Below are 25,258 nucleotides of genomic sequence, written 5' to 3'. Positions count from 1 at the left end.
GCATAAGAAACATGCAAATTGAACCAGATGAATGGGAAGCAAAACATCTTCAAAATTAGTCCAGTGGATTGTTTTTTGTTTTTTTTTTGGAATTTTCTTACTCCAGAATGACAGTTAATAATAATGAGAGCATTTTTGATTTTGGTTAAGTGAACAAAAATGCTTGGGATATTTAAAATTAGTTCAAAGTTACTAAAAACATTCAAGCTTTAAAACAAACAAATATTTAACTTTTGAATAAAGCTCTGATTTGCGGACTAGAGGAGAGGAGTTGAATAGATAGAAAGCTGCTGCTTGTCTGCCAGCCAGCAGAGTTAAAGAAACCTTTCTCTGAGATTTACTACTCCCACAGCAGATTAGGGAAATGGCCCAACAGTCGCAGACCTTCGCTGTGTGTGCTGAAGGCAACCGAAGCCGTTTTCTGTAGAGAATGTGGCTGACACGCAGCAGACCTGGGATTCTTATCACGAGCACACACTAACACTGGGCATCAGTCACCTCACAGTTGGGTAACAGGTGGTGGCGGCCATTTTGGATCAGACTGTGAAAAGCCTGTGATGTTCTTAGAGATGGAAGCTTTTTTACTGCTGCATTGTGAGAAACACCAGGTCCAACTACAGTTCACCGAGTTTATGAGAAAACACTTTTAGCACATTAAATACAGCTAATCTGCTCAATCAAATGGAAAGAATGAAAGATAAGAATGATTTCTTTGTATGTTTCACATCAAAACAAAAACCCTACATTCAAAAAATTTAAAATTTAATTGTAATTAATCAGTTAGGAGGATAAAATGAGCTGCTAGCTTCAGGCTATATAGTGTGAAGCAGAGTGACTTGAAAATGGTTGAGGATGTTGAGTAATATCTCGGTGGCATCTGAGGACAGAAATAGCTGATAAAATCATTTTATAGTACAGCATGATCCTGTTCTTGCAGGCGCTGCGATGTTAATGACTGTGGTCTTTAGAACCCTGAAACCAAAGCAGAACGGAAGGGGAAGCTCGTCTCAGTAGTGGGCCACAACTTGATAGGACACTGGTTCCTGATCAGATCGGAGCGCGGTTCCAGCGCAGTCATGGCAACACAACTGAGAGGCAGGCAGAACAATTTCTGGGGTCACATACGCCTGATTAATGAAATATCAGAATAAAATGCCTTCTCTGAAACTTTTTCCAATATCCTTTTATGATCCAAGCCCAACTGACTGTCCAAAAAGAAACGTGTTTTGCTCTTTTTAAACATTTCTAAGTCAAGGACTTCTTTCTTTTTTTTGTCCACTTTCATCAATTGAAAGAAAAAAAGATGCATTTAAAATACAATTTTTGGTTGATTTATCATATTCAGCCTGAAACAGATAAAAAAAGCAGAAGGTCATAAAATCTTTCACCATGAAATTAATTTAATGACTGTGATTAACAACCATCTTCGCCATCCTATTATATTCTCATGTTGTCTTTTCTCCACAAACTGGATCTTATTTCTAATTTATCCCCAGCAGAGCTGTTCTCTATCACAGATTTCTTTGCAGCTATTAGTGAAAAAATAAAAAAAGGAGAGCTGACCAGCCTTCATGCAAAAATATCTGCTGTGAAACTGGGTGCTTTGGTTCAAACAGATCATTGAATTCAGACAAATGCGCCTTTCTACTGTATGTCCCTGAAGAGTTATGTTAAAGTCTAGAAACAAGTTAAAACAAGGGGAAGCCAGTGCCTCAAAGGCATCATTTTAGGACAGCAGATCGATGAAGTGTGGTGTAAAGTGGTCCTACTAGGAGAGATCTGTCATCATGGATCAACTGGGGGACAGTTGTTGTTCAGACCAGACACCTCTACAGTTCTGCACAACAGTGCATTTTGGTTTGATTTGTTACTGTGCCACATGGTGGGTTGGTATGGGTCTGAACGCAGCCAGGCAGAGATGGGAATCTATAAGTGACTGTTATGATCTTTAGACGTCTGCTGAAGCTCCAGGCTTTGGTTCATTCTGTCGTGTTCCTATTATGGGATTGGCTAGAATACACTGTACTCATGGTTTGTTTTACTTGTCCTAGCGTAACTGCTGAGCCCAGGTAAGTGCCAGGCTCTGATAAATGAGGCTTCAGCTGTGTTAGTTTACCTGCAGCAGGGCAGCACACAGGTAGCAGATGGTGAAGGGTAGAGTGACAGGAGCCTCCTCTCCCTGCAGCAGAGAGATGGCGTAGAGGAAGACGAGATGCCCGGGTATGACCAGCATCAGTAGAACCCGCGCCGACTTAGAGTTTACCCCTGGGATATAAAGAGATAAAGCTTCTCTCAAGTTACTCTGTTTAACAACAAAAACATTTCCTCACTTAATTATTGGTAGAATAGCAGCACTTATGAATGCACTATTAGATAGAGATGTCCTGATCCAATATAAATATGGGCTGTCGCTCTGATTTTAGCCAAAACAATAATGTCGGATTAAATCGGCCGGTGTTCTGTCAGGTGAGCATAACCCTTCAGACCAGCATACCTATTGTCAATACACATGCGCAAGAGTTGCATTTATCCCTTTAGTATGAAAAATAGACTTTAAACTATCTAAACGGGCGTGTATCCCTTAAGTCATGTACAAAAAAACCAAACAATTTAAGTTGAGTTTTCCATATGCTCCAATAAACACCAAAAAGTAAGTAATAAAATATATTTTTTTGTACATGACTAAATGGAAACATGCCCATTTAGGTAGTTTAAAATCTATTTTTCATACAAAACTAAAGGGATAAACGGGTATTGACTATGGGTATGCTGGTCTGGCCGGTTATGCTCATATGACAGAATACCAGCATCTACAATCTCCGATAGTGGCAGAGAAACACTGCTTCTGTTTAAAGTTTCTGTATCTCATTGGTTAATATTACATGGGTCAGTTGTTCTCATACTATTGTTTTTCATTCTAACAATTTCACTTGATTAGGCCTTTTCATACATTCAGCTGTACAAAATAAGCAATAAATGTATGCATGATTGTGGAAATATCGTATCAGGTCAATATCAGTATCGGTCAATTCTCCAAGCTGTGATATCAGCACATCGGAAATGAAAAAGCTGTTTTGGGACAACTCTACTATAGGAACTTCATGTTGCCTAATTAGACAGAAATGGAAAAGTTAGCCTACCTGATGAGAAGAAGGTGCTGCATGGATTGGGCCAGTGCTGGCTCATTTTACTGGGAAGCACACCTGGGATGCTCCAGAAGTGCAGGTATGTAGAGATCCTGCTGGCCTGAATGGCCACCAGGTTTCCACCCACTCCTGCACATGGGAGGCAAAGAGGGGATGCTCCTTTAGCCCCAGATGTATCACAGAGTAAACATCCAAATCAGATTTATAACAACGACCAAAGTTTCTGAGCTGACCGAGTTTTTCTGGTATTATTCAACAATAAATCATTATTTTTGATAGAAAGACATAAAAAAAAGTGATGTAAAAAAATAAAAATATGTTTTTAGATGAAAAATAAAGTGACATCAAACACCATCTCTCTGTGTTGTCTTATAGTCTCCTGTTTACAAGCCATGTGGGCAACATAGGCATAGACATCCATGTTAGCAGCTGCCCATCATGGCTAACACCTGGTTCACACAACAAGCGATCAACTGTAAAGAGGTAGGAGAAAAAAGAAATGGTGCGAAAAAAAACAAACAAAAAAAACGCATTTATATGGAAGTTCAGCTCTTTACAGTACAGATATTTTTATATCTGAAGGAAACATATTTCATGACAGTATAACTTTTCTTATGTTTTTTTGTACTATATACACTCTTTTTATATTGTCTGTTGTATTTTAATCCTTAATGGCTTCCAATCAAATATCAGTGGACTTCAACATGTTGGGTGGTCTTTGCCCAATATGTGGCAGTGTGTGATGTGACATCGAGCCAAGCACGTTTAAATCAGATGGTGAGGTTTGAAATTCGGAATTTTGTCAGCTTGAAGCTGCGCATCAATAAATCTGAGAATGTGATTAGGAGATGCTGCATCCAGGCCATGATCTATCCTCCAAGATGAAAGATGAAAAAGGAGCATGAATGTATAGAACGCGCTTACATAAAAACCCATGTTTTTTTTTTGTATACAAAGAAAAGTGAGATTTCTCTGATTGCTCCACTAAAACAGTTTAGAAATATATTAACTTTAAAGAAAATAACTTAGTACAGGATCAAAATAGCTGAGAGCTTCAGGATTATAAGCTTGCTAACAACGTTTTAAAGTTATAAGCTACTTAGTTCCTCAATATACAAAATTTATTTGTGCTCCAGACAAGACATAGGAGTCTTGCACAATCACTTTGCTGTTATCCAAACTCAGTTGTTCACTAAATGATCCCATTTTCTGATACTTAGAAGATATTTTCCATTTCAGCAGGCTGCATCATGATACGTTGTGCAACTCTGCAATTATGAGAAACTATTAGTCACTACACCTGCAGCTGGAGTTGGCTGATCCAGGAGAAACTGGTTTCATTTGTTGACAATTAGTCAGAAGAAAGAACAATCAGAGATCAAGTTACTATTGAAATAACATCTGGAACAGAAAATGAATAAAAAAGCCAGAATAAAGTTAAGAAATTTGCTGCTTTAAACTCCTCTAATGTTTAGACCTGCATTCATTTCTCTCCATTGTAGCACCTTGGCTTTGCTATTACATAGAATGTAAAAAGTTTGATGTATTGATTGACTTTATTGATCTCACAGTGGAGAAATTTACAAATTACAACAGCAAAAAGAGTCAATAACAAGAAGAATGTGCCAGAAGGAATAAAAAGGGCAAAGGGTATATACAGTAATGTATATGACAGATTAAGTCTCTTATTTAGAAGGATTTGGTCTTAATTCTTTTTATGTTACATTTGTATTTTAATGCGTAGCATGAAAGAGCGTGCGATGACAAATATGATTTGCTGTCTGATTATTATCTTATAATATGTTGCACCTCTTGCCTCCCTAAATAGTTTTCATTTTTCATAGTTAGTTGTATAACAGTACAACCGCGGTATTTACAGCTCTTGTGTTTCATTTAACTGCTTTGCTTTTACTGTTCCCTTCATTCTGCTGTTTAGCGCTCAGTCAGGTCCACCGTCTCTGAACTGGTAAAGTCTCTCTTCTTCGTCTTCAAACCCATTTCTGCGAATGAACAAGTGTAGGAGTTCCCCTTTCATGGCATTATCGGGGCGGTAATCATGCAGATTTACATTTCTCTGAATCACATGCTCTCAGGTCTGCATCAGGTTTTTGAGGATGATTTACTGAAGTTAAGAAGGTTTGTTGGATCTGATGCAGCGTGTTCATAAGAGCCCACCGAAGGAGGAAACGCTGTTGCATCAGGCCCAGTGTTTCCTTATTTCTGGTTGTCTGTCATGGAGCTGGCTCGATTTGGAAATGTTAGGGCTTTTTTGAAAAGCTCACACTTCCAAACAGAAACCCCACATTCATATCTTCAGGTAACACAGAGTACATGTCAGACTTAATACTACTTTAGCGATAGTTTCAAGGTGTTGCTTTATTGTATGTCTCGTACCATGTCTTTCGGTTGTGCTGTTCTTTTTTCATCTCGTTACAGGTGATGAAGCAGACTGAAAATGTTTTGTCATTGTCTCCTTTCTATCTCCTCTTTCTTTCTCTTTTTTTCTATTTTTTCCTTTTTCTTCTTCAGTTTTTCTGCACTATTTACATTGCAGTGTCCATATAAACTGTACAACTCCCTGCATAATTATAATAAAGCAATTTATATGCATGAAACAAGTGGAGCAATATGGCAATAGCCCTACTGCTCCACTTGTGAAAGTATAATCTGTTGGGCTCTTTTTGGCATCAAGAGGTGAACTAACTATAAAATTAAACATACACATTGCTAACTGTTAATATTAGAAGCTAAGACACTTTAAAATATGGACCTCTGAAGTGAACGAGCTGTGTAGCTAATCTGGAGCTACTATAAATAATTACAAACAATGATTAATTAATACATACTGATCACAATAGAACAGCTTAAATCTTTTTTCAATTAGTCAATTAATAATGGGATAGCCAGAAAGCTGTATGGTTACACTTAAGCAATCATTTAGACTTAGACAGATTTTATTTTGTCATTTTGTGCACACAAGTGTATACAAAATGAAATTTTGTTAATTACAGCTCTCCAGACAGTGGTGAAATAAAAAGTGATGTAAACATATGACTGTAATAGTTACAGTTCCAACATTTAAGATTATTTTTTTTTTCTTTTATAACCCATTTTACATAACATTCAGCAGTCTAATGGTGGTGGGAAAGAAACTGTTCAGGAATCTGCTGGACCTGCATCGGATGCTTCGAAGCTTCTTCCCAGAGAGCAGCAGAGAGAACAGTCCATGGTGGGGGTGTGAGGGGTCATTTATGATGCTACGGGCTTAATTTATCATAAACTCTAACTTAGGACATTAATCTGAGCTTTTAACTGTGTTATTTATTTAGATTTTTAGCTGTGCAAAAAAAAAAAAAAAAACAGTTTCCTTATTAACTAAAAGAGACGTGCTGTGATTCTTTTTGGCAGAGGTACAAAACCTGAAAGATTATTGTCTAAATGTGGGTTCTTTGTTCTAGCTTTTATTTAGTTATTGATTTATTTATTTATTTATTTTTTATAAATCTGTGATCAATTGGCCACAAAATCTCTGGTTTATGCATCTCTAAATGTTTCATGTGAGTTAGATTTCAGCTAAACAAACGACTTTGGAGAATGTTAAAAGGTGATCTTAATATTCAAGTCAGAAACAGGAAACCTTTTTATCCTGACCCAGATCCGTCTGAGAAACGGCTTCAGCCTGAGGAACAGCTCCGTCCGGGTCTGTGCACCGTTACCTCAGACAAACCTGAGGGCTGCAGCACGTATGGAAATGAAAAAAAAAATAAATGATTGCTCGTCAAACTCTGCCACCTTTATAAATCCATCTGAGCTGCATAAAAATAAACTTGTTTTAGTTTCCACAGGTGGTTTCAGTAGTTTTAGTCATTTAATCTAACCTGGGTTTGGGTTTCTTTAAGATCTTCACTGTCTTATTTTCAGCGGTCACATTCATTTTGTTGTTGACAAGTGCTTAACACATTGATGTCACACATGTCAAAAGATCTCCACCTCTTAACGATGACAGATGGTTTTTAGTGAGATGGAAAAACGGGTTTTATGAGCACATCAGAGCAGAGAGAGATGGGAAATTCAAACCAGATTGGAGAAGTTGGAATTCAGCAGAGAGACGCAGCTCAGAGGAAAGAACGAGAAGCAGAGTGGAAACTGAATGAGACACAGTGGCAGCCTGAGTGGATGGTTATTAAAGGCCCTGTCAGCTGCGCCGGGACTCGGGCTGAGCGCCATTAGTGGTTCTCTTCATGCCTCACCTCACAGCCAAACCACCCCATCTTAGAAGTCTTTTTTTTTTTTCTTTAAGTTTGCCTCCACTTGTCCTTCAATGCATTTTCCAAACTGAACACAGAGCCTTACAAAAGTACCCAATGACTTTTTTTACTCTTTCATATTTTGTCATTTACAATCCCAAACTTCAATATTCACTACTGGGATTTTATGAGACAGGCCAAAACAGAAATGTAGAAAATTGATCAAGAATGGCAGAAAGAGCATGTTTACCTGTCAAAAACTAACTTCAGCCCCCTTTACTCTAATATCCCTAAATTGAATCCAGAGCAGCCAGAATAAAAGAACTGAAAATGTCATGTGGTCCCATTCAGTTCAGCCCAGCAGCTTAAAGAGATTTTATGGTGCTTCTGGTTATATTTAATGAGTCACAAGAATAGGGACAATGGACCATTTTCCCTTTGCACAACTAACTTTATCTCATCTAAAGGATGATAAACCACATGTAGTAAAGTTCTATCTGTCCGTCTGTTTGTGAATAAAACAACATGTATATTCCTGTTTAGACAAGTCAGAAGTTTTCTAATGTTTCTGTTTTTTTTTTAGTTTCAGATGCTGCTCTGCTGAATTTGTTGGCTTTTTGAGGCTGTTAGGTTGTTCTGTGTCTCTGAAAAGGTTCGTACAATTGTCCTTTAGAAAAGGTGAGAAAAAAATTTTGAAGTAATAGAAGTTTCTCTGCATCATCTCACAGCTGCTGCTATTCTAAATGCTCAAGTATCTCTAATTATTGTTTTTCAGGGGAAACTAACAAACCGTGCTTTAGTTCCATCAGTTCTCAGTAATATGCTTTGATTTTAAAGCCAAGTGATTTCCAAACCATTAAAGATTATTTTATTGAGATATTTTACCAACCAGACAAAAGGTGGTTTTAGTTCGTTCTACTTTGCAATTTAAATAAAGATGGGATAAAAAAGAGGAAATACTCAAGTTGGGGCAACGTTGCGGGTTGAATCTGTTCAAAGCTGTGGTTGTGTTTGTTCCCTCAGGACTGTTTGAGACTCAAATGTCTTTTTATCCAATTTAGAGGATAATTTCAGGTTTAAGCTTGTTTCACTTCAGTGACAGTTCTCTAAAGCCGCTCAGTATCAAAAGGAACAATTATTTAAAAAAAAAAAGTGGATCCACCCTTTAAATCCAAAAGGCATTTAGAGGACAAAAAAAAAAGAGAAAGTAGAAAATAGTTACACCCCTTAAGCTTTTTTTGAAATCACGCTATAAATCACAAGCTACAAAGTATTTTGAGGGTTTTATACGAAGGAGTATTTTGTATTTTGGTCGGTAAAAAGGATCACATAAAAGAACATTATCTGAATGAGGAACCCACTCACCACAGTATTTATACCAACATGAAAAAAATAGACATTTTGCATTCACAAAGAAAAAAAAACCTTTATTGTCTGTCGATATGATTTATCCAGAAGTCCCCAAGTGGGAGTTTTAGCTTCATCTGCTTAAGATTCTGTATAAAATCTTCTTCAAGGAACCTTTTGCTGCCTGATTATTAGTTAAAAATAAAGAATTTCAGATGAATCTATTACCAAAATAATCAAGAACTGAAGTCCGGATAGTATCGCTTCTTCTTCTAAGTTCACCTCAACACTTTTTAAAACAGGACTGACTTCCTGTTATAGCAGAATTAAAATAAATCAAAATTTAACCTAAAGATGAGAAAACAAAAGAGTGGCGTCAGAAGGAAGGACAAATCAGCTTACCGTTAATAACAGGTGTGAAGACAGCCATGCCCTCAAAGTTGGGGTCACTCACAGTCCTGTCCAGTATAAGGCCTCCGAAACTTAAATAAAAACAGAACAATGTTAAATTACTCTGTAACTGCTGTTTCATCTTAAAATGCAGAGACTTCCAAAAAACCTCTTTTGTTTATTCACAAACGCCATTTTTTCAATGTCAATATAAAAGAATAGGAAACTCAATCCAAACGTTTTTTTCGCTGTCATTTTATTTTCTCCCATCTCTTTTGTTCAAAGTACATTAGCTTCCTTTGAGCAGCTGAGAATTATTGATCTAAAATCAATACTTTTTAAAAGATACACTTTATAGCATCTTTGTGCATTATAGAGTAAATCATTTAAGGTTCGACTGGTCTATAGATACTCGATTTAAGGTAATCCTGATGTTAGAACTGCATTAAATAAAAAGGTTGATCACTGATCCGGTGCTGGACTGAAAACAAATGACAAAGTGGCCAAAGTAACTACTCAGAGCTCATGATGATTATTCACCAGAAGCCCTGCCTCACTGGAGGATCATCATGTATAAACATTTGTACAGTATTGTATAATCTCTTTTCCATGTCTGAAATGAATTAAGTAAACAGAAGTGTGTACCTGCTAATGGACATGGCGACTATGACAGGCTGCCAGCCTGAGCGGAGAACCTCTCTGATCTGTGGACTCCGTCGGGCTAACACCACCCACAGTGGAATCAAAGCCAGGAAAACCAGGCACACCGAGGGGGACAGGTACCAGATGTCTGCAGGAGAGAAAATCATAAGATATGTAAAATAAATCATGTGTAGAGAAGAAGTTTACAGCATCTTTGGGTCATGCAGGGCTTCTACAGGAATGAGGAACTCTAATTTAATGCTTTTTAATATAATTTTAATGCCATCAACAAGTACCCATGCTGTTGTGTATATATATATATATATATATATATACACAGCAAAATCCTTTGTCATCTTTAGCGTCAACAGGCTGCAGCCATTTCCTGAATTCCTCATTTTCCAGCCACCTTTGTTGAAATTTGCATTTTCACATACTTTTTCTCCGCCTCAAGCTTCTTTGGCTTTAAGATCAACCTGAAGCAGTTCTGCGCAAATATATCGCGATATATCTGAGAAAATTGTTTTTATAATTTTTTTTTTTTTTAATAAAGCATTTTAAATGCCACGATCATCACATTTAACGAATTTTAATGCCAATTAAGGCCTTAATTTAAAAAATAATTTAATGACTTTTAATGATTTTTAATGAAATGCATTTCAGCTTTATTCTTGCATGGTGATAGGAGCAGTACTAAAATGTCAAATATAGTGAGGTATAGTTTGTCCTTTCAATTACTTTTGAATTGGCAAACAGCTTCTTTAGCAATTTAGAAAGTCCATCATTGTCTGATGAAAAGCAATCAATTCAGCAGTAATCCCCAAAATACAACAGTTAAGCGGCATCAATATTTAAGAATAATGCAATATTTTAACCGTCCTATTAGCAGCAATCTTTAAAATATACTGATCTAAATGCTTGGCATATAATCCCCCAGGCGTAATAAATTTATATAACATAATGGTTGTATAAAACACTCAAACTGTAAGTAAGGCTAAGAGGAATTAAGAAAACAGAAGTTGTTTGTGGATTTGTCTAAAATAAAAGCTGATTTCTGCTGCCATCTTGTGGTGAGTTCTGGAATAAGCCAGATCTAGCAGTTAAACAGGAAGTACCTCTTAATTGGTGCTTCCTCCATGCTGTGCTTCTCACCTCTGTACTCGTAGAGCGTGCTGCTGACCCCCGCCAGCAGGGACAGCGTGATGAGGTCACCCAGGCTGGCAGCAATGGGTGTGGCCACGTTGTCTGGGTTGATTCCCACTTTCCTGGAGCCGATGATAACTCCGATCATCACCAAGCCTATGGAGGGGTAGGCAGATGGAGAAAATGAAAAAAAGCCCCAAACTTTCTGATAAGGTGAAGGTCAAGCAGAGAAAAATGAAAATGTTTCCAGGTTAACAAAACAACTAAATTCTAAAGATATATGTAAAGCCAGTGTCTCTAGCTTTACATCAGAGGGACTGTTTGCTGAGGCGGAAATAGAGCACTTCTAGAACAATGAAAGACATGACAGCAACTGCTCTGAATCATACATGACAATTAGAGGGAGGCTACAATGAAAAATATCCCTTTAAAATAAATTAAACATTTTAAAATACTTCTTTAAGCCTGTTTGCAGATTGCTGATATCCAGATAGAAATCAAGGTAAACTTCCACCAGCCGCTGTGAAAGCTAAAGGGATTACTCCTTCTAGAAATATAGGATAACCTTGAATTGCTTCTGAGTCACCGTAGATTCTGCTGATCTTATGAAACATTTGTATTTTACTTGGAGAGGGTTAGAGTTAGAGAATATTATAAATAAAAATTACGTAGAATTAAATAAAATTGTAAAAGAAGAAGCTTTTTCTCTATCTAGGTTACAATATTTAATGGGCATCTGTAGCCTTTACTCCAGGATGTTCATCAAAGTGTTCTTATTGCTTTAGTTTTAACAAATATAACTTTTCAGCCCCTCCGTCACATACCCAATGAGAGAGCAGCTACGAAGGCGGTGGTAATGCTGCTTGCACACAGGACAGCTGCCTGGTCCAGTTCAACCCCTCCCCTGGAGATTGCACCTAAACAAATGGCTGCCACGGCTGCCAGGAATCCCACCACCGTGGCCTGAACCTGCAGAGCGACACATCATTCATGAACACAGCAGGAACACGGCTGATCAGGCGGTCAGAGCTTATCTAGCTCCACACAGGGAAGCATCCACCTCTGCCTGCTGGGTGAAAGCAGGGGTTACCTGAATGAGAGCCAGGTTGCTGCACACCATGGTCCACTGTTTGTCAGGATCATCCATCTGGCCTGTGTTGGCCTACAACAGAGAAGCAACAGCCACAATATTACAGACTGGAGGTCGAACTATCTTAAAAGAGTTTGCAATGTTTTATAATGATTTTATTTTTTGTGACTAACCCAATGGAATATTCTAAAGTCATAATAATTCTTCAATGTCCTAATCCTATTTTATTTAAAACAAAAAGAAAAATAGCTGTAAACCAGTAAGTTGTTATAACTGCCTAAGAAGTCCTCTGCAATACAAATACAATGTTTAGGATTGCTTGGTTGATCGGTTTCCTATGCAAGTATCACCTAAAATTATTGAAACTGGGACCGACTGATCTGTGCTCCACCAGCTCCAACTGCTTACAATTTTTTCCCACTTTTACCACATAGTGAAAATGTTCATCTTACCTGCTGCAGCTAGCCCCCTTAGCACCTTATCAATAGTCCTGAACTTTTCTGCATGTAGTCATACTATTAGGGTTTTCATAATAATAAGAGAAACTTTTGGGCGGCATTAGTAAACTGTTTGAGAGGAGACCAATGGGAAACGCTGTTGTGGGGATTAAGGCTAAACACAGCGGTCGCCACAGCAAATTGCTGTTAATTTTTAAGATGAAATAAAACGCCAAACTTTTGATTGAATCAGGTACATTCTCAGAAGTCTTACAAAGAAATTTGATTTTAACTAGTAACAATTTAATAGTGTATTTAGTGTCTCAGTTGCACAGTGATACAGCGGGTAGCAGTGCTGTCTTGCAGCAAGAAGGTTCTGGGTTCATCTTTCTGCATGGAGTTTGCATGTTCTCCCTGTGCATGCGTAGGTTCTCTCCAGGTACTCTGGCTTCCTCCTACAGTCCAAAATCATGATTGTCAGGTTAATTGGCTTCTCTAAATTCTCCTTAGGTGTGAGTGTGAATGGTTGTTTGTCCTGTTTGTCTCCGAGTTGCCCTGGGAAAGACTGGCAACGTGTCCAGGGTAGAAACCATTTCTTGCTCGTAGACAGCTGGAGATGGAAACCAGCACCCCTTGCGACGTGACGGAAAATGGAGGGATGGATTTAGTGTCTCATTAGCAGCAAAACCGATGGATATTACAAGCTTATTACTAGGGAGGAAACAATCAGTTTAATCAATTAATGAAATAATCGTCAACTAATTTAGTAATCGGTTCATCATTTGTTATATAGACTGTAAACCTTGCCTTTAGCTGAGAGAGCAACCCACTTAGAACAGTAATTATATCAAAATAGTAAAAAGTATATAAACATTTTGCAATTTAGATTAAAAAAAAAAAATATTTGTCAATACGCTCTATCCAGAACTCCTGAAGTGGAAACGTTTTAGTTTCACCTTTTTTAATTTCGTAAAAAATCCTCTATAATGAACGTTTGCCTATCCGATTATTAATTGATTAATAGAAAAAATAATTGTCTGATTAATTGATTTGCAAAATAATTGTTAGTTGCAGCCCTAGTTATTACCCTGACATTTATTTTAAGGCCGACCATCAGCCTAATAATAACCAAAAGCCAAAAGCTATGGAAATGTTTTTTTTTTATATAGTATATAAAAATATTATTTAAAGGAATGGAAATGTTATTTAATACATTTCATACACCTTATTTACAGATAAAATCAGTGGAGGACCTCGAGTCAGCTTTTTGAAAATGTGTTATTTTGACAGGTACAGTTGGAGGGTATCTCTGCTCATTTTGCCCGTACCATCATCCCTAGAGAGCCGCTTCATCCTCTGTCACTGATGCAGACTCACATTGAGTCATGTGCCCTAGCATAAAGGTTAACCCATACGCTCTCACAAGCAGACAGAGGGCTGGTGGGGCCATATTGCACGATTGACCAAATTAATGAAATATTATATTACATACCATAAAGGTAGCACTAGCACCTAAAGTTGGTCTATTTGTGTGAAGTAATAAAGAGCTTTTTAAATATATCCTAAATATTAAACGTTGCTCTGCACTAAATACTGTCAAACAACTCCTCTGGGATTATTATACACGCAGCAAACTCATCTACATTCTCCATAACATGAAGATTTTGTTAGTAACTTCATTTTGTATAAAATGATCCCTGTACTTTTTCCTTAAAAATATCAACACTTTGACATAAAATACACAAAGGATGCTAGATACATTTTAATCTAGAAAATTTACAAAAAAATACCTTTGTTTGTTTTTATTATTTACTATTTGAAAAAATATTCATAACACTACAGTTTGAGAAGTAAATTATCATGAACCCCACATCTTAACCAGTCACTTTAATGTGCCTTACAGTTTCAGTCTCAGGAAATGGTTGAAGTATAAGGGACTGATGATTTGGATTCTATGTGCTTCATGTGCTCCGTGTGCGCCACTCTAGACACTGTGACAAATTTTATCATTTTCCTTGTACCTATCCTTATTGACAAAATGATTTATTTTCTTCAGAATTAAGTCTTTTTGCAAGCAACTCCCTGTGTAAATGAGGAGGAAGGATCAGGTCTAACTCAGGTGACAGAGAGGCAAACCTGATCAGCTTCTACTTCAGTCAGGCCACAGAGATTTTGATGGGCCTGGTATTTACTGTGTTTTATCTTGTTAATTACTGTTACAGTAGCTTTCAAGTTGAGTGTCACAGTTGTGTGTTGGACATGAATAAAGATACGGTACAAACCACCTCCTTTATTTGTATATTTAATATAACATTTAACTGCTACTGTAAATAAGGGATAATTCCATATTTTACGGGATGTTCTGCAACCCTGACTTACACAGATCACAGTTAGCAGCTTCCCATTAGCTGCTCTAAGCAGCAAATTCTATGCCTCACCCAGGCTTTGTGCCTTGATCTAAGAAGGTTCATATGTCTGTTAGAGGTCAAACAGCCTCTTCAAGACCAAGGAACACAGATAACTGGTTAGGGGAGAGTTTTAGAGAAGTTTAGAGCAGGAAAATGATATTAAAGAAAAAGTTCCAAGCTTTAAGTTTCCCACAGAGATTTGTTCAAACCATCATCTTAAAATGCAAAGACCATGAAGCAGCTGCAGGTATTCATAGCAATGAACACATGAGTAAGGCAGTGTACAAAGAGAATTGAACATGCATAAAACTGTGTATAAACAAAAAAACCTCCATTTACACAACATCTCTGCAAAGCACGATGGGAGAGGCATTATCCTGTGGGGTGGTTTTTCTTCAGCACTGAAGAGCAAGCTGGAGGTAATAAAAGCCAAATGCAGATAATCGCCAGAAGGGAACCTATTAGAGGCTGCAAAGAACTTAAGAATAGGGCAGCTTGCAGATATAAGGGAATTAAAATATTTTTCCAGAAAATATTGACTTATTTTTTTACTTAATCCTAATAATCCTAAAGCTTTCTTTAGCTAAACAGGAAAATGTGGAAAAGATGAAGGGAGAAAAAGACCTCTGTAAAGAACAGCATCCTGCTGAATCTGATCACACTGCGAAAACAGTCAAGAATTAAGAACAAATAAGTGTGTTTTACCTTTACTTTAAATAGGTAAATAACATATTTTGCCAATGGAATAAGTATTTTTATTCTTAAAATAAGATAATTAGATGATATGCACTTGAAATAAGACAATGGAATCATTTTTTCTTCTTTTAAATCTATAACGTAGTGTTTCATTGATGAAGTGTCTCACTTACCTCTCAAAGACAAGCAAATATTTCAAGAAAAAATGACTTATTTCGATTATTTTGTTTTTTTTGCAGTGCATCAGGTCGTATTAGGAGCAGTTTGAACAAAGCAGATTGGTTCTTACAGCAGTGGACAGCCGAGCAGCCAGGGTCATCTCCAGGTTTCCCTTGAGTCCGACAAGAGCAGGAACCAGGATGAAAACTTCGGTTATCACTTTAAACACTTCCCAATGCTGAAACACACATTCACATATGAAATCAGAAATCAAACAGAGAAAGTTAACAACATACAAGAAATCAGGATGAATGTATTTCTACTCTAAAGAGCCCATCAGAGTCATCTGAACCTCTTTAAATGGACCCTCTGACTGCTCCCTCTAACCAATGCAGTTAAATGACACATGTTCTGAAATAACCCATTAGTAATAATAATTGATTTTTATTGATCTCACATTGGAGAAATTTACCTCTGCTTTTAACCTATCTCATTGGGGAGCAGTGGGCTGCCATCGTGGGGCACCCGGGGAGCAAAGTGTGGGTTAAGGGTTTTTCTAAGAGAGCCAGAGTGGCAGTCTATGGGAGTGGGGCTCGAACTCAGAACCTCAAGATTCCGAGCTCTATGCCCTAACCACTAGATTACCACTACTCACACCACCTACGTTAAGAGGGTTTACTGATTATAATACAGCAGGTCCAAAAAATAAAGGGAACACTTTAATAGCACATCTTACTGTAGATCTGAATGAATGAAATATTCCCATAGAATACTTTGTTTTGTACCAAGTTGAATGTGCTGACAACAAAATCATACAAAAATCATCAATGGAAATCACATTTATTAACCAATGGAGGCCAGGATTTGGAGTCACAAACAAAAAGTAAAGTGGAAAACACACTACAGGCTGATGTTATGTCCTTTAAACAAGAATGAGGTTACGTATTATGTGTGGTCTCCATGTGCCTGTATGACCTCCCTACAATGCCTTGGCATGCTCCTGATGGAGTGGCCAACGGTATCCTGAGGGATCTCCTCCCAGATCTGACGGTGTTGGGATTTCAGCTAACTTTTTACATTCCACCATCTCAACACCAAGGTGGCAATGTACCACTACCTCCGTTTCTGTTAGAGTTGTAACCTATATTTTTTTAAACTTCCAACCGTGACTCAAGCTCTTGTCAGTTGAAAGTTGAGTCGAGTTGTTGAATATTGGAGTCCAGGCACCGATCCAATATCCTGTATATTAAAATAGGAATCTATTGACTGATTAGTTCTGGCACAGTTTTTCTGCTCCACTCTTAAAACGATTGCGCTCTGCTTCCACCTGTTGCTTTAGACGGCTGAGGAGCTGATCGCCTGACACCTGTCAGAAAAAGCTATCTGCTACAACTACTGTTTTTTTTCATACTGCCCTGCATTTTATTCACGCACAGCCTCAGTCATTTATTCACCTCATCCACTGTGTGTACCCCTGTTCAATACAATGACATTGATTTTTATAGGTTGAATTTAGCTCAGGAGTTTATTGTTTGTAAAATAGAACTTGATTTAAATCCCTTTTGTCTAGACAACATGCCGACACCGACATGTGGACATAGCGGCCAAATCTTCAGGACTTTTACAACCAGGGTATAGCTCCACTATAGCACATAGTACGGAAGGCTAAAGGGTTCGCCCATAAAAACTCCCTGACGCAATGTTTTTTTTTCCTCCTCTTACTCTGGGGAAATGCTGGGTGGCTGAAGCATTCTGCCAGCCAAACTCTGGTTTGCCAATATTCCCCCCCCCACAGGAAATCAGGAAAGTGGTTGTGCCAACCACAGCACTAATGGTTTTTACCTTCTCCTCCTGGGTCTGTGGGCCTGTTCACCCTACGGGAACTGGCCCCTAGAGAATAGTGTATGTACGAGGAGTGTCAGAATATTTTTAGGGTCTGCCTCTGTGTGCATCTCTGTTGAAAACGTGTATATGTCCTTATGGTTGTAAGTGTAGGATTGCTTAAATGTGACTGGATGGATGTGACTTTGTCTTTGTCTACTTGTCAGGTTGAGTGTTTGCCTCCCCTCCCCCCAACTTGAATAACCTAGGTCCCAAGCATGAGCAAGGCTGTCTCCTCTTCCTTCTTAAGGCCAATTTATACTTCTGATGCATAGCCTCTGCAACCGTCAAATCTGTCTCTGTGCGCAACCACGCCCCCTGCGCAGAGGCTCTGCATCCATTGTCGCACACCTAAAATAAATCCTGACTACATGTTGGATGGTCGCAAACCTGTGCAGACCTCAAACAAAAGTGCGCAGACAAAAATCAGCTGTGATTGGTCCATGATATGCCTTTCCAGCTGTCTGTGTGGTCGTCCTCGATTTGGGGCCGGGGTACGGCATTTTTAAAAACCGAGGAGTAATAACAACAATATATAACCATGACGAAAGGTTGATAGAGGAGGTTCGGAAGTACAACCACTTGTACGGTGCCTCAGATAGCGTTGTTTTTGAAAATAAACGCTCCCACCGGCGCCCCCGAAGAAGTTCTCATGACCATCCGTCGAAGTTCTCGCGAGTTCTCGAATAGGCTTCCCCTTGCGCTTTGGCGGGAAACTGAAATTCAGAAATTCCAGACCATTGCAGAAGCATACCAGCAAAACTGGTTCACGACCAGACGCAAGCGACATTTGAGGTGTGCAGTTGCAGAAGTATAATCCGCCCTTTAAGCTACCTACCAATGAGGGTTGCCTGTGTCTGCTGGCGCAGTGATAGTTCTATAGTTGCAGAGATGGGTACTTTGGTGGCTGCTGCCTCATTGCTGGGGAATGTCATGCCTAGGCCTCCTGGCCTTATGGTGTACCCACTAGACCAGGGGTCGGGAACCTATGGTTTGCGAGCCAGGTGTGGCTCTTTTGATGCTTGCATCTGGCTCGTAGATATAATATATTATATTTTGCATTAATCCGTCCATCGATTCCGACCTTTTGAATTGTTAGGAGCACAACAAACAGATACACAACAAAGCCAAAAAGTTGAAGCTGTACTTTTAGTATTCCACTTCGGTGTCTATTTATACACGTTCTGGTCACTTGTTTGACTGCTGGGTCTGTCAGCTGTCACACGAGGATACATCTTGGGACGTGGTCTAGTTCTGCTGATAGTGGCAGGCTGAGTTTTAATCTAGATCTCTTCAACTCAGACATTCCTGTGAAAAAAGCCCCGTCACAGCTAAAAAAGCACATCACTGGCTCACCATTTTTTCCCATCACTTTATTAGCTCTGCTATGATTGTGCAGTTGATGAGAAAAGATAAATATTTTAGGTCTTACCAGATATACACACAGCACATCTGAACAACTATATAATCTGTATAAGGAAATTGCATACTCATAAAAGATAGATTTGCCTTAAAGGCCAGTCTGGTGATAAAGTTTTATTAAGTACGGGGAAATTAAGAAATAATTTCAAGGTAATATTGTCAAATCATCATCATCATCATGGTGAGCATCTCACAGTATAATGGTTTTGAATTTCAGTGTGTGTGAAATAAAGCATTCCCATTTATCTGTACACTGTACCCCACCCATTGTCTTCCATGCCCATCTAAAAATATTGCATTCTATCAGTTAACTAAGCTTCTGTCTCTGAGGCGTTTTTCTCTCTCTCACACATACAGATCGGATTTAGGGGAGTGGATGCTACACAAGATAACATTTTTAAATCAAGAACAACAGCCATGCAGGGGACAAAACAGTTCATTTGCCCCTCAGGCGTTTGCAACTCATCGATTATTTTACTCACACTCTACGAGAAATGTACTTTACCTTGGTGTTTAAATGTACAAAAGACAGAGAGATATGTTGCAACACTAGATTGTGAAGCATATCATTCACATAAAAAAACACATAAAATATCAAAATGCAGTCCTTTGGCAAATAAAATAAAGGTGTGTAGGTCCTAAAATTCAGTTTTACAGCAAAAAGCTTGCAATAAAAGGACATGTTAGAAAGGCAGTTATTCAGATATCAGTGGATTTGTAGTTTCTAAGACACAAACTGGGACAGCCAATTTTTTCCCATAACTTAATAAATGTGGGAGATTTATATAACAGTCGAGGTGCACTATGCAAGGCTTATTCTTGAGAGAGTAGTTGTTAAACAAGTGTGTGAGTACTCACACCATAATGACCTAAAGAGTGTCAATCAGGTTTAGAGTTCATCAGAGCACCTAAAATACTCTGGTGAAAGTCACTAAATATATCCTCATTGCCTCAGATAATGGACTTGTATCTACTTCATTGTATCAGTGCTGCATTTGATACAGTTATACATAATATTATTTTAGAAAGACTTGAATATCTTGTAGGAATTAAAGGAATAACACTAGACTGTATTAATCTGACAGGTTTCAGTTTGTTCACATAAATGATAAATCTTCCTCATGCTCCAGGGTTACCTGTGGAGTACAACAGGGATCAGTCCTAGGGCCTATTCTCTTCAACATATGCTCCAAATGGGTAGAATTATTAGACAGCATGGGATTAATTTCCCCTGTATGCTGATGATACTCAGCTATATCTGTCTATAAATGAAGATGAAAATAACCTATTGCATAAACTACAGGCATGTCTTCAAAATATAAAAACCTGGAATAGTCAGAAGTTATAGTCTTTGGACCAGAGTCTTTAAAAAAGAAGCCGATTCGTCAGTCACGTCTTTTGGATGAGATTAGAATGATCTCAGAAAATAAAGCAAAAAACTTAGGTGTTATTTTTGCTCAGGACTTGTCATTTAAATCCCATATCACTTACTAGAATTTTGTTCTCTCATCTCCAAATGCAAAAATTAGAAACATCCTAGACTTTCGTAATTCTTACAGTCAGGCAGTCCATAAATTGTAGTTATAAGCCTTTGGATGATCCAAAATGCTGCAGCCAGAGTTTTGATGAAAATTCAAAAGAGAGATTATATCTCTCTTATCTAGTGCTGGGCGATAAATCAAATTAATTTGATTACTTAATGTTTTCAAATATCCACCATTTGAATTTTTGCCAATTCGTCTCTTTTTCTGAATTTTTTACTTTACTATTTTTTACTTTATGTTAGGGTAGCTCATTTTTTACTTTGCTTCTGCCGCCTTTTTTTTTTTCTTCCGCCCAATAGCATGCTGCACTGTTTACTCACGCCATGGCCCTGCTCAATCTGAGGAGTTGGTGCTGAAAAAAAGGGACTCGACGTTGATTATTTGGAAGTGGTTGGGCTTTTACAAGGCCGATGTGCAGCAGACTACAGTAGTTTGCAACTCAGCTGTTTCAACATCTCAGCCAAAGGCACCCCAAGGAATGGGAGCCGGCCTCACAGCTTTGGCAGTGCAGCTTCGGTAGCAAAGAAATAGCAAAGAAAAACACAAACACAATAAGAAAAGACCACAAACCCTGGCCGCCTCATTTTCTAAAGCAGTGCCAACCGACAAGTGTAGTGTGCGGTGGAAACAGATGACCAAGGCTGTAGCTATTCATATAGGGATGGACATGGTGCCCGTTTATACCATAGAGAAGCTTGGCTTTCTTCACATGCTAAAAGTGTGTGATCCAAACTATGACCCACCGAGTCGCAAATACTTTGCGGAGGTTTCGCTACCAAAACTGTGCTCTGTTAGAATTTAGATACAGATCTTTGCTCCAGTCAATCTACATGAGTTTAACTGTGGATTATATCCACATGAACTGGGCTCTTAAGATGTTGAGATGTTGTATGCAAACTGTCTACATCCCAGAAGATCAATACAAGTTATTGACTGTTTGATAAATTGCATATTTCAGCAAACAAAGCTTTTTTTTTTCTTGTACTTTTAAAGAATATATAGGTGTACAAAGATTTATGTTATGAATATTTAAGTTAACATTTTTTTTTACAATATGATTATATTGTTGGCTAAATGTATTTTTGAATGAAGTGAACCTATTTTAAAATACATGCATGTAGTTTTTGATATTAAAATTAAAATCCAAGATGACCAAAAAAAAAAGAAAAATTAAAAATCGAGATTTTATTTTTTAGCCATATACCCAACCGTACTCCTATCCTAGCTACTTCATTGGCTTCCTGTTAAATCCAGAATTGAATTTTAAATCCTCCTTCTTTCATATAAAGCCTTAAATGGCCAAGCTCCATCTTATATCAGAGATCTGATTGTTCCTTATGTTCCTAGCAGAGCACTTCGCTCTCAATCTGCAGGTTTACTAGTGGTTCCTAGAATTTCTAAAAGTATAATGGGAGGCAGATCTTTAAGTTATCAGGCTCCTCTCCTGTGGAACCAACTACCAGTTTTAGTCCGTGAGGAAGACACCCTGTCTACTTTTAAGGGTAGCCTTAAAACTTTCCCTTTTGATAAAGCTTATAGTTGGAGGAGTTCAGGTTATCCTAAACTTTCTATATAGTTATGCTGCTTTACCTTTGGACTGCTGGAGGACATACTGTATGGACCACTTTTCATCATTCTGCTTCATTATATCTCTATTCTCCCATTCTGCAGTATTTATTAAGTTCAACCCATAATTTTATGTTCTCTGCTTTTTCTTGTCATAGTAGCTTCATCTGGTCTGTTACCAATGGGCTGTGACACCATCCAGGGAAAGAAATATCAGCTGTGCTGCTACCATCAACACCTTTATTTATAGATGCTGGAGCTTGGTCTGATTTTGGTTTTCATTAAATAGAAAACTTTGAACCAATCTGATTTTATGATAAAGTGCTTTGAGTTGACAAACGTGAATTGGCGTTATATAAATAAAGTGAATATAATAAAATGATTCAGGCTGATTCTATTCTTGTTCTTTGAGGTTTGTCCTGTTATTCCCAACTTTCACGGAGGATTTTTCCCCAGAAGTAGAGCTAGACAATTATGACTATAGTGCAAATGCAAATAATTGCATTTGCGATATAATCACAATTGTAAAAACAATAAATTTCTCACTCCAGGGCCTTTAAGAGGATGTAAAATCCTTCAAGTGGGTGTGTCCTTCGACAGAAAGGCAGAGAGAGTTGCAGTTAACACGGAGATCCAAGCATGCAAGTAGACGTAAGCACTTTTTCAGAAAAAGATTACAGTAAAGTCCTGCAACCATGGACACTGGGAAAGCAAGCTTTTAAAAACCGAAAAATTTACAAACTTTGGGTTAGTGCAAAGGGAAATCAAAATAAAATCACAACCATAATTTTGGTAACAATTACTGTACCCACAATTTAGATTTTTGGCTAAATAGTTCAAATCTATCAGGACTATAACACATTTAACAAAAAACTTAATCTCAAATCTTTGACAGTGACAGCAGTTTTGCAACCTATAGAAAATGAATAAATTTTTAAAAAGTTTCACATTGTACTTCATCCTTAAGGTTGAAGAAATCTCCTGAATTTGGTATTTTGGTAAATGCATCTTGCTAAGTAAACCAACTAGTCAGGGAAAATACATTAAGAGCTTGCAACCTAATCTGAAGATATAAAACCACTATTGCTAAAGACAAAGGTTCGCATATCAGGCTTAATTATACCCCATTTATACCCCTTATACAACTCAACAGGTTTAATTGTTTGTAATAATATTAAACTCTTGCTTTTTTTTTTTTTTTGAATACCACTGCAATGAGTAGAAAGGTTTACTAAAGTTAGTGTTGAAACATTTCAATCATATTCTACACACCTAAAAATCTCCTAAAAGGTAATATGCTCTCTGAATTTTTTTTCTTACTTGCATAAGGTCCATTAGGATCCCAGCTGAGACCAAGCCTAGTCCTGATATCAGGTACGGCACCATAACCTGCGCTGCAATGAGCCATGAGCTCTCTGGCAGGAAACCATGCGGCGATCGTGTTAGCTTCCAGGTCACCCCACGCAACTTCTTGTCCTGGTAGCGCAGTTCCAGCTCTAATCGAGTCACCACCATGTTGACCGAGGGGGTTACTTTATGTTACGATAGCCCATAATGAGACGTTCAATGACGATCTTAAGGGGTATTCAATTCCTGTATGTCCAAATAGTCTTGGGTTGGGTCAGTGAACCAAAGAAGTCAGAAGCATGAACATCTAGATGAAGCCAAATAATCTTGTTGTCCTTGATGTAAAGTAGACCAAGGGTCATTTATTTTAAGCATCTGTTTCTGCTGTTGCTGAAGAATTTGATTAGTAAGATTGCAATGCTTGAAAGTCCAGAAGTTCAAAGAATTCAATAACCTGTTTAATGTGCCTTTAATTACCACTTTAATGAGATGCATTTGCCTTAGCTTTGTTTTAAAAAAATTCCGACTGTATTCCAATCAATGGCTCTATTGGCCAAGGAAATTAAAGTTAAGAGGCTTTGAATCAAAATTGAGGTCATGAAGTGAGGCATTCTTGGCCCTGTAGTGAGTCAGCAGTGATGACGTATCTAGCTGTCAGTCCCACTAGAAACACATAGTTAAACACTGTTTCTGGTTGATAGGTCACAGTGTTAAACAAGCTCCAGAAAACAGCATTAGTGTCTTAATGTTCGATTAAAAGGTAAATTTACTTCAGCATTTCAGACAAACACTTAGATGATCAATCCAGCTGTCAATGTGGTCTGATTGAGCTCCTGTTGCTCCGTGGTTAGTCTGATTAACTTGACGGGGGAGTTTATCGAGTGCAGTCCTAAATCCTCCTGATCCAGTCTGGAAAAAATTTGACCTCCATCTTGAAGGCACAACTGTATCCTGTCACTGATGGCAATCTGCAATCATCAGCTCAGTTACTCTTTAGAAGACGATGAGGAATGTTCCAAATGGCCTTCAGAGTTTGAATCTAAAGAAAGCTTCTAAGCTTTTCCATTAAAGTCAGCAGTCTTTTTTGGCAGGCCCATAATGAGAGTCAAAAGGACAGACCAGAAGGAGTTCTTTAAAGCCAATAAAAAGATCCGGTGAGAGGATGGAGCAGCCGGCTTCGGGGAGACAGCAGTGTTGTTTCCTCCTTCAGCATCAGCGTAGTCCTGCACATTCGTGACGTAGCAGGGAAAGAGGCAGGGCTGTCTGGTCGGTGCAAACTCAGGTTGGGAAATGACTGGCTTCCCTTCTGTTCTCCTTCTCTCTTATTCTCACTGCGTGTCTGCCTCCCGTCCTCCCTCCCTCTCTCTATGTGACATCCCCCTTTCTACGTCAGATGGCATTGCATTACTTTCTCTCTCATCCACCTTGCTCTGATCTTGCTCTCTGTATCGTGACTCATTCTTTTTCCTTATGTAGTGTTTTTTAGCTCATATTAACCTGCTCACAGTGGCACATAGCATGACCAAACACTGTATAAAAAGCAACTTGACAAAACTTAAAGTGACTAAATAAGCAGTTTCTAAAATCAAGGTGGCACTTAAATAATCTATATAATCTAATAGTGAGCAAAAAGAATTAGAAAAATATGTTTGACAAAAAACAGTCATCAAGCTTAAGATTTTTTCTATTTTAATTTAGCCACTTTAACTTCGCAATTAAATACAGTTCAATTCCACAGTATTACCTTAATGTGAACTGCAGCAGCTCATGTTAGCGACTGAGAACTGTTGCAA

The 25,258-nt window shown here is 38.1% G+C and overlaps 1 protein-coding gene across 3 annotated transcripts in view; it reads right to left on the bottom strand.

The window, feature by feature from the left end:
• LOC107091971 (solute carrier family 41 member 1-like) overlaps positions 1-25,258 on the bottom strand; it is a 46,390-nt gene that overhangs the window by 5,758 nt on the left and 15,374 nt on the right. For all 3 annotated transcript variants that reach the window (XM_015386226.1, XM_015386228.1, XM_015386227.1), the window contains 8 exons: positions 15,836-15,943; positions 12,006-12,077; positions 11,740-11,884; positions 10,925-11,071; positions 9,776-9,920; positions 9,143-9,222; positions 3,141-3,275; positions 2,117-2,265 (listed from right to left, as the gene is read on the bottom strand). In XM_015386226.1, coding sequence (XP_015241712.1) covers positions 2,117-2,265; positions 3,141-3,275; positions 9,143-9,222; positions 9,776-9,920; positions 10,925-11,071; positions 11,740-11,884; positions 12,006-12,077; positions 15,836-15,943 — 981 coding nt within the window. The remainder of the gene's footprint in view (positions 1-2,116; positions 2,266-3,140; positions 3,276-9,142; positions 9,223-9,775; positions 9,921-10,924; positions 11,072-11,739; positions 11,885-12,005; positions 12,078-15,835; positions 15,944-25,258) is intronic.

Source organism: Cyprinodon variegatus, unplaced genomic scaffold (assembly GCF_000732505.1).
Source record: "Cyprinodon variegatus isolate N-32 unplaced genomic scaffold, C_variegatus-1.0 Scaffold360, whole genome shotgun sequence".
In the NCBI taxonomy this organism is placed as follows: domain Eukaryota; kingdom Metazoa; phylum Chordata; class Actinopteri; order Cyprinodontiformes; family Cyprinodontidae; genus Cyprinodon; species Cyprinodon variegatus.
Note: the sequence above shows the minus strand (reverse complement) of the source record. Positions and strands in the feature narration are given on the sequence as shown.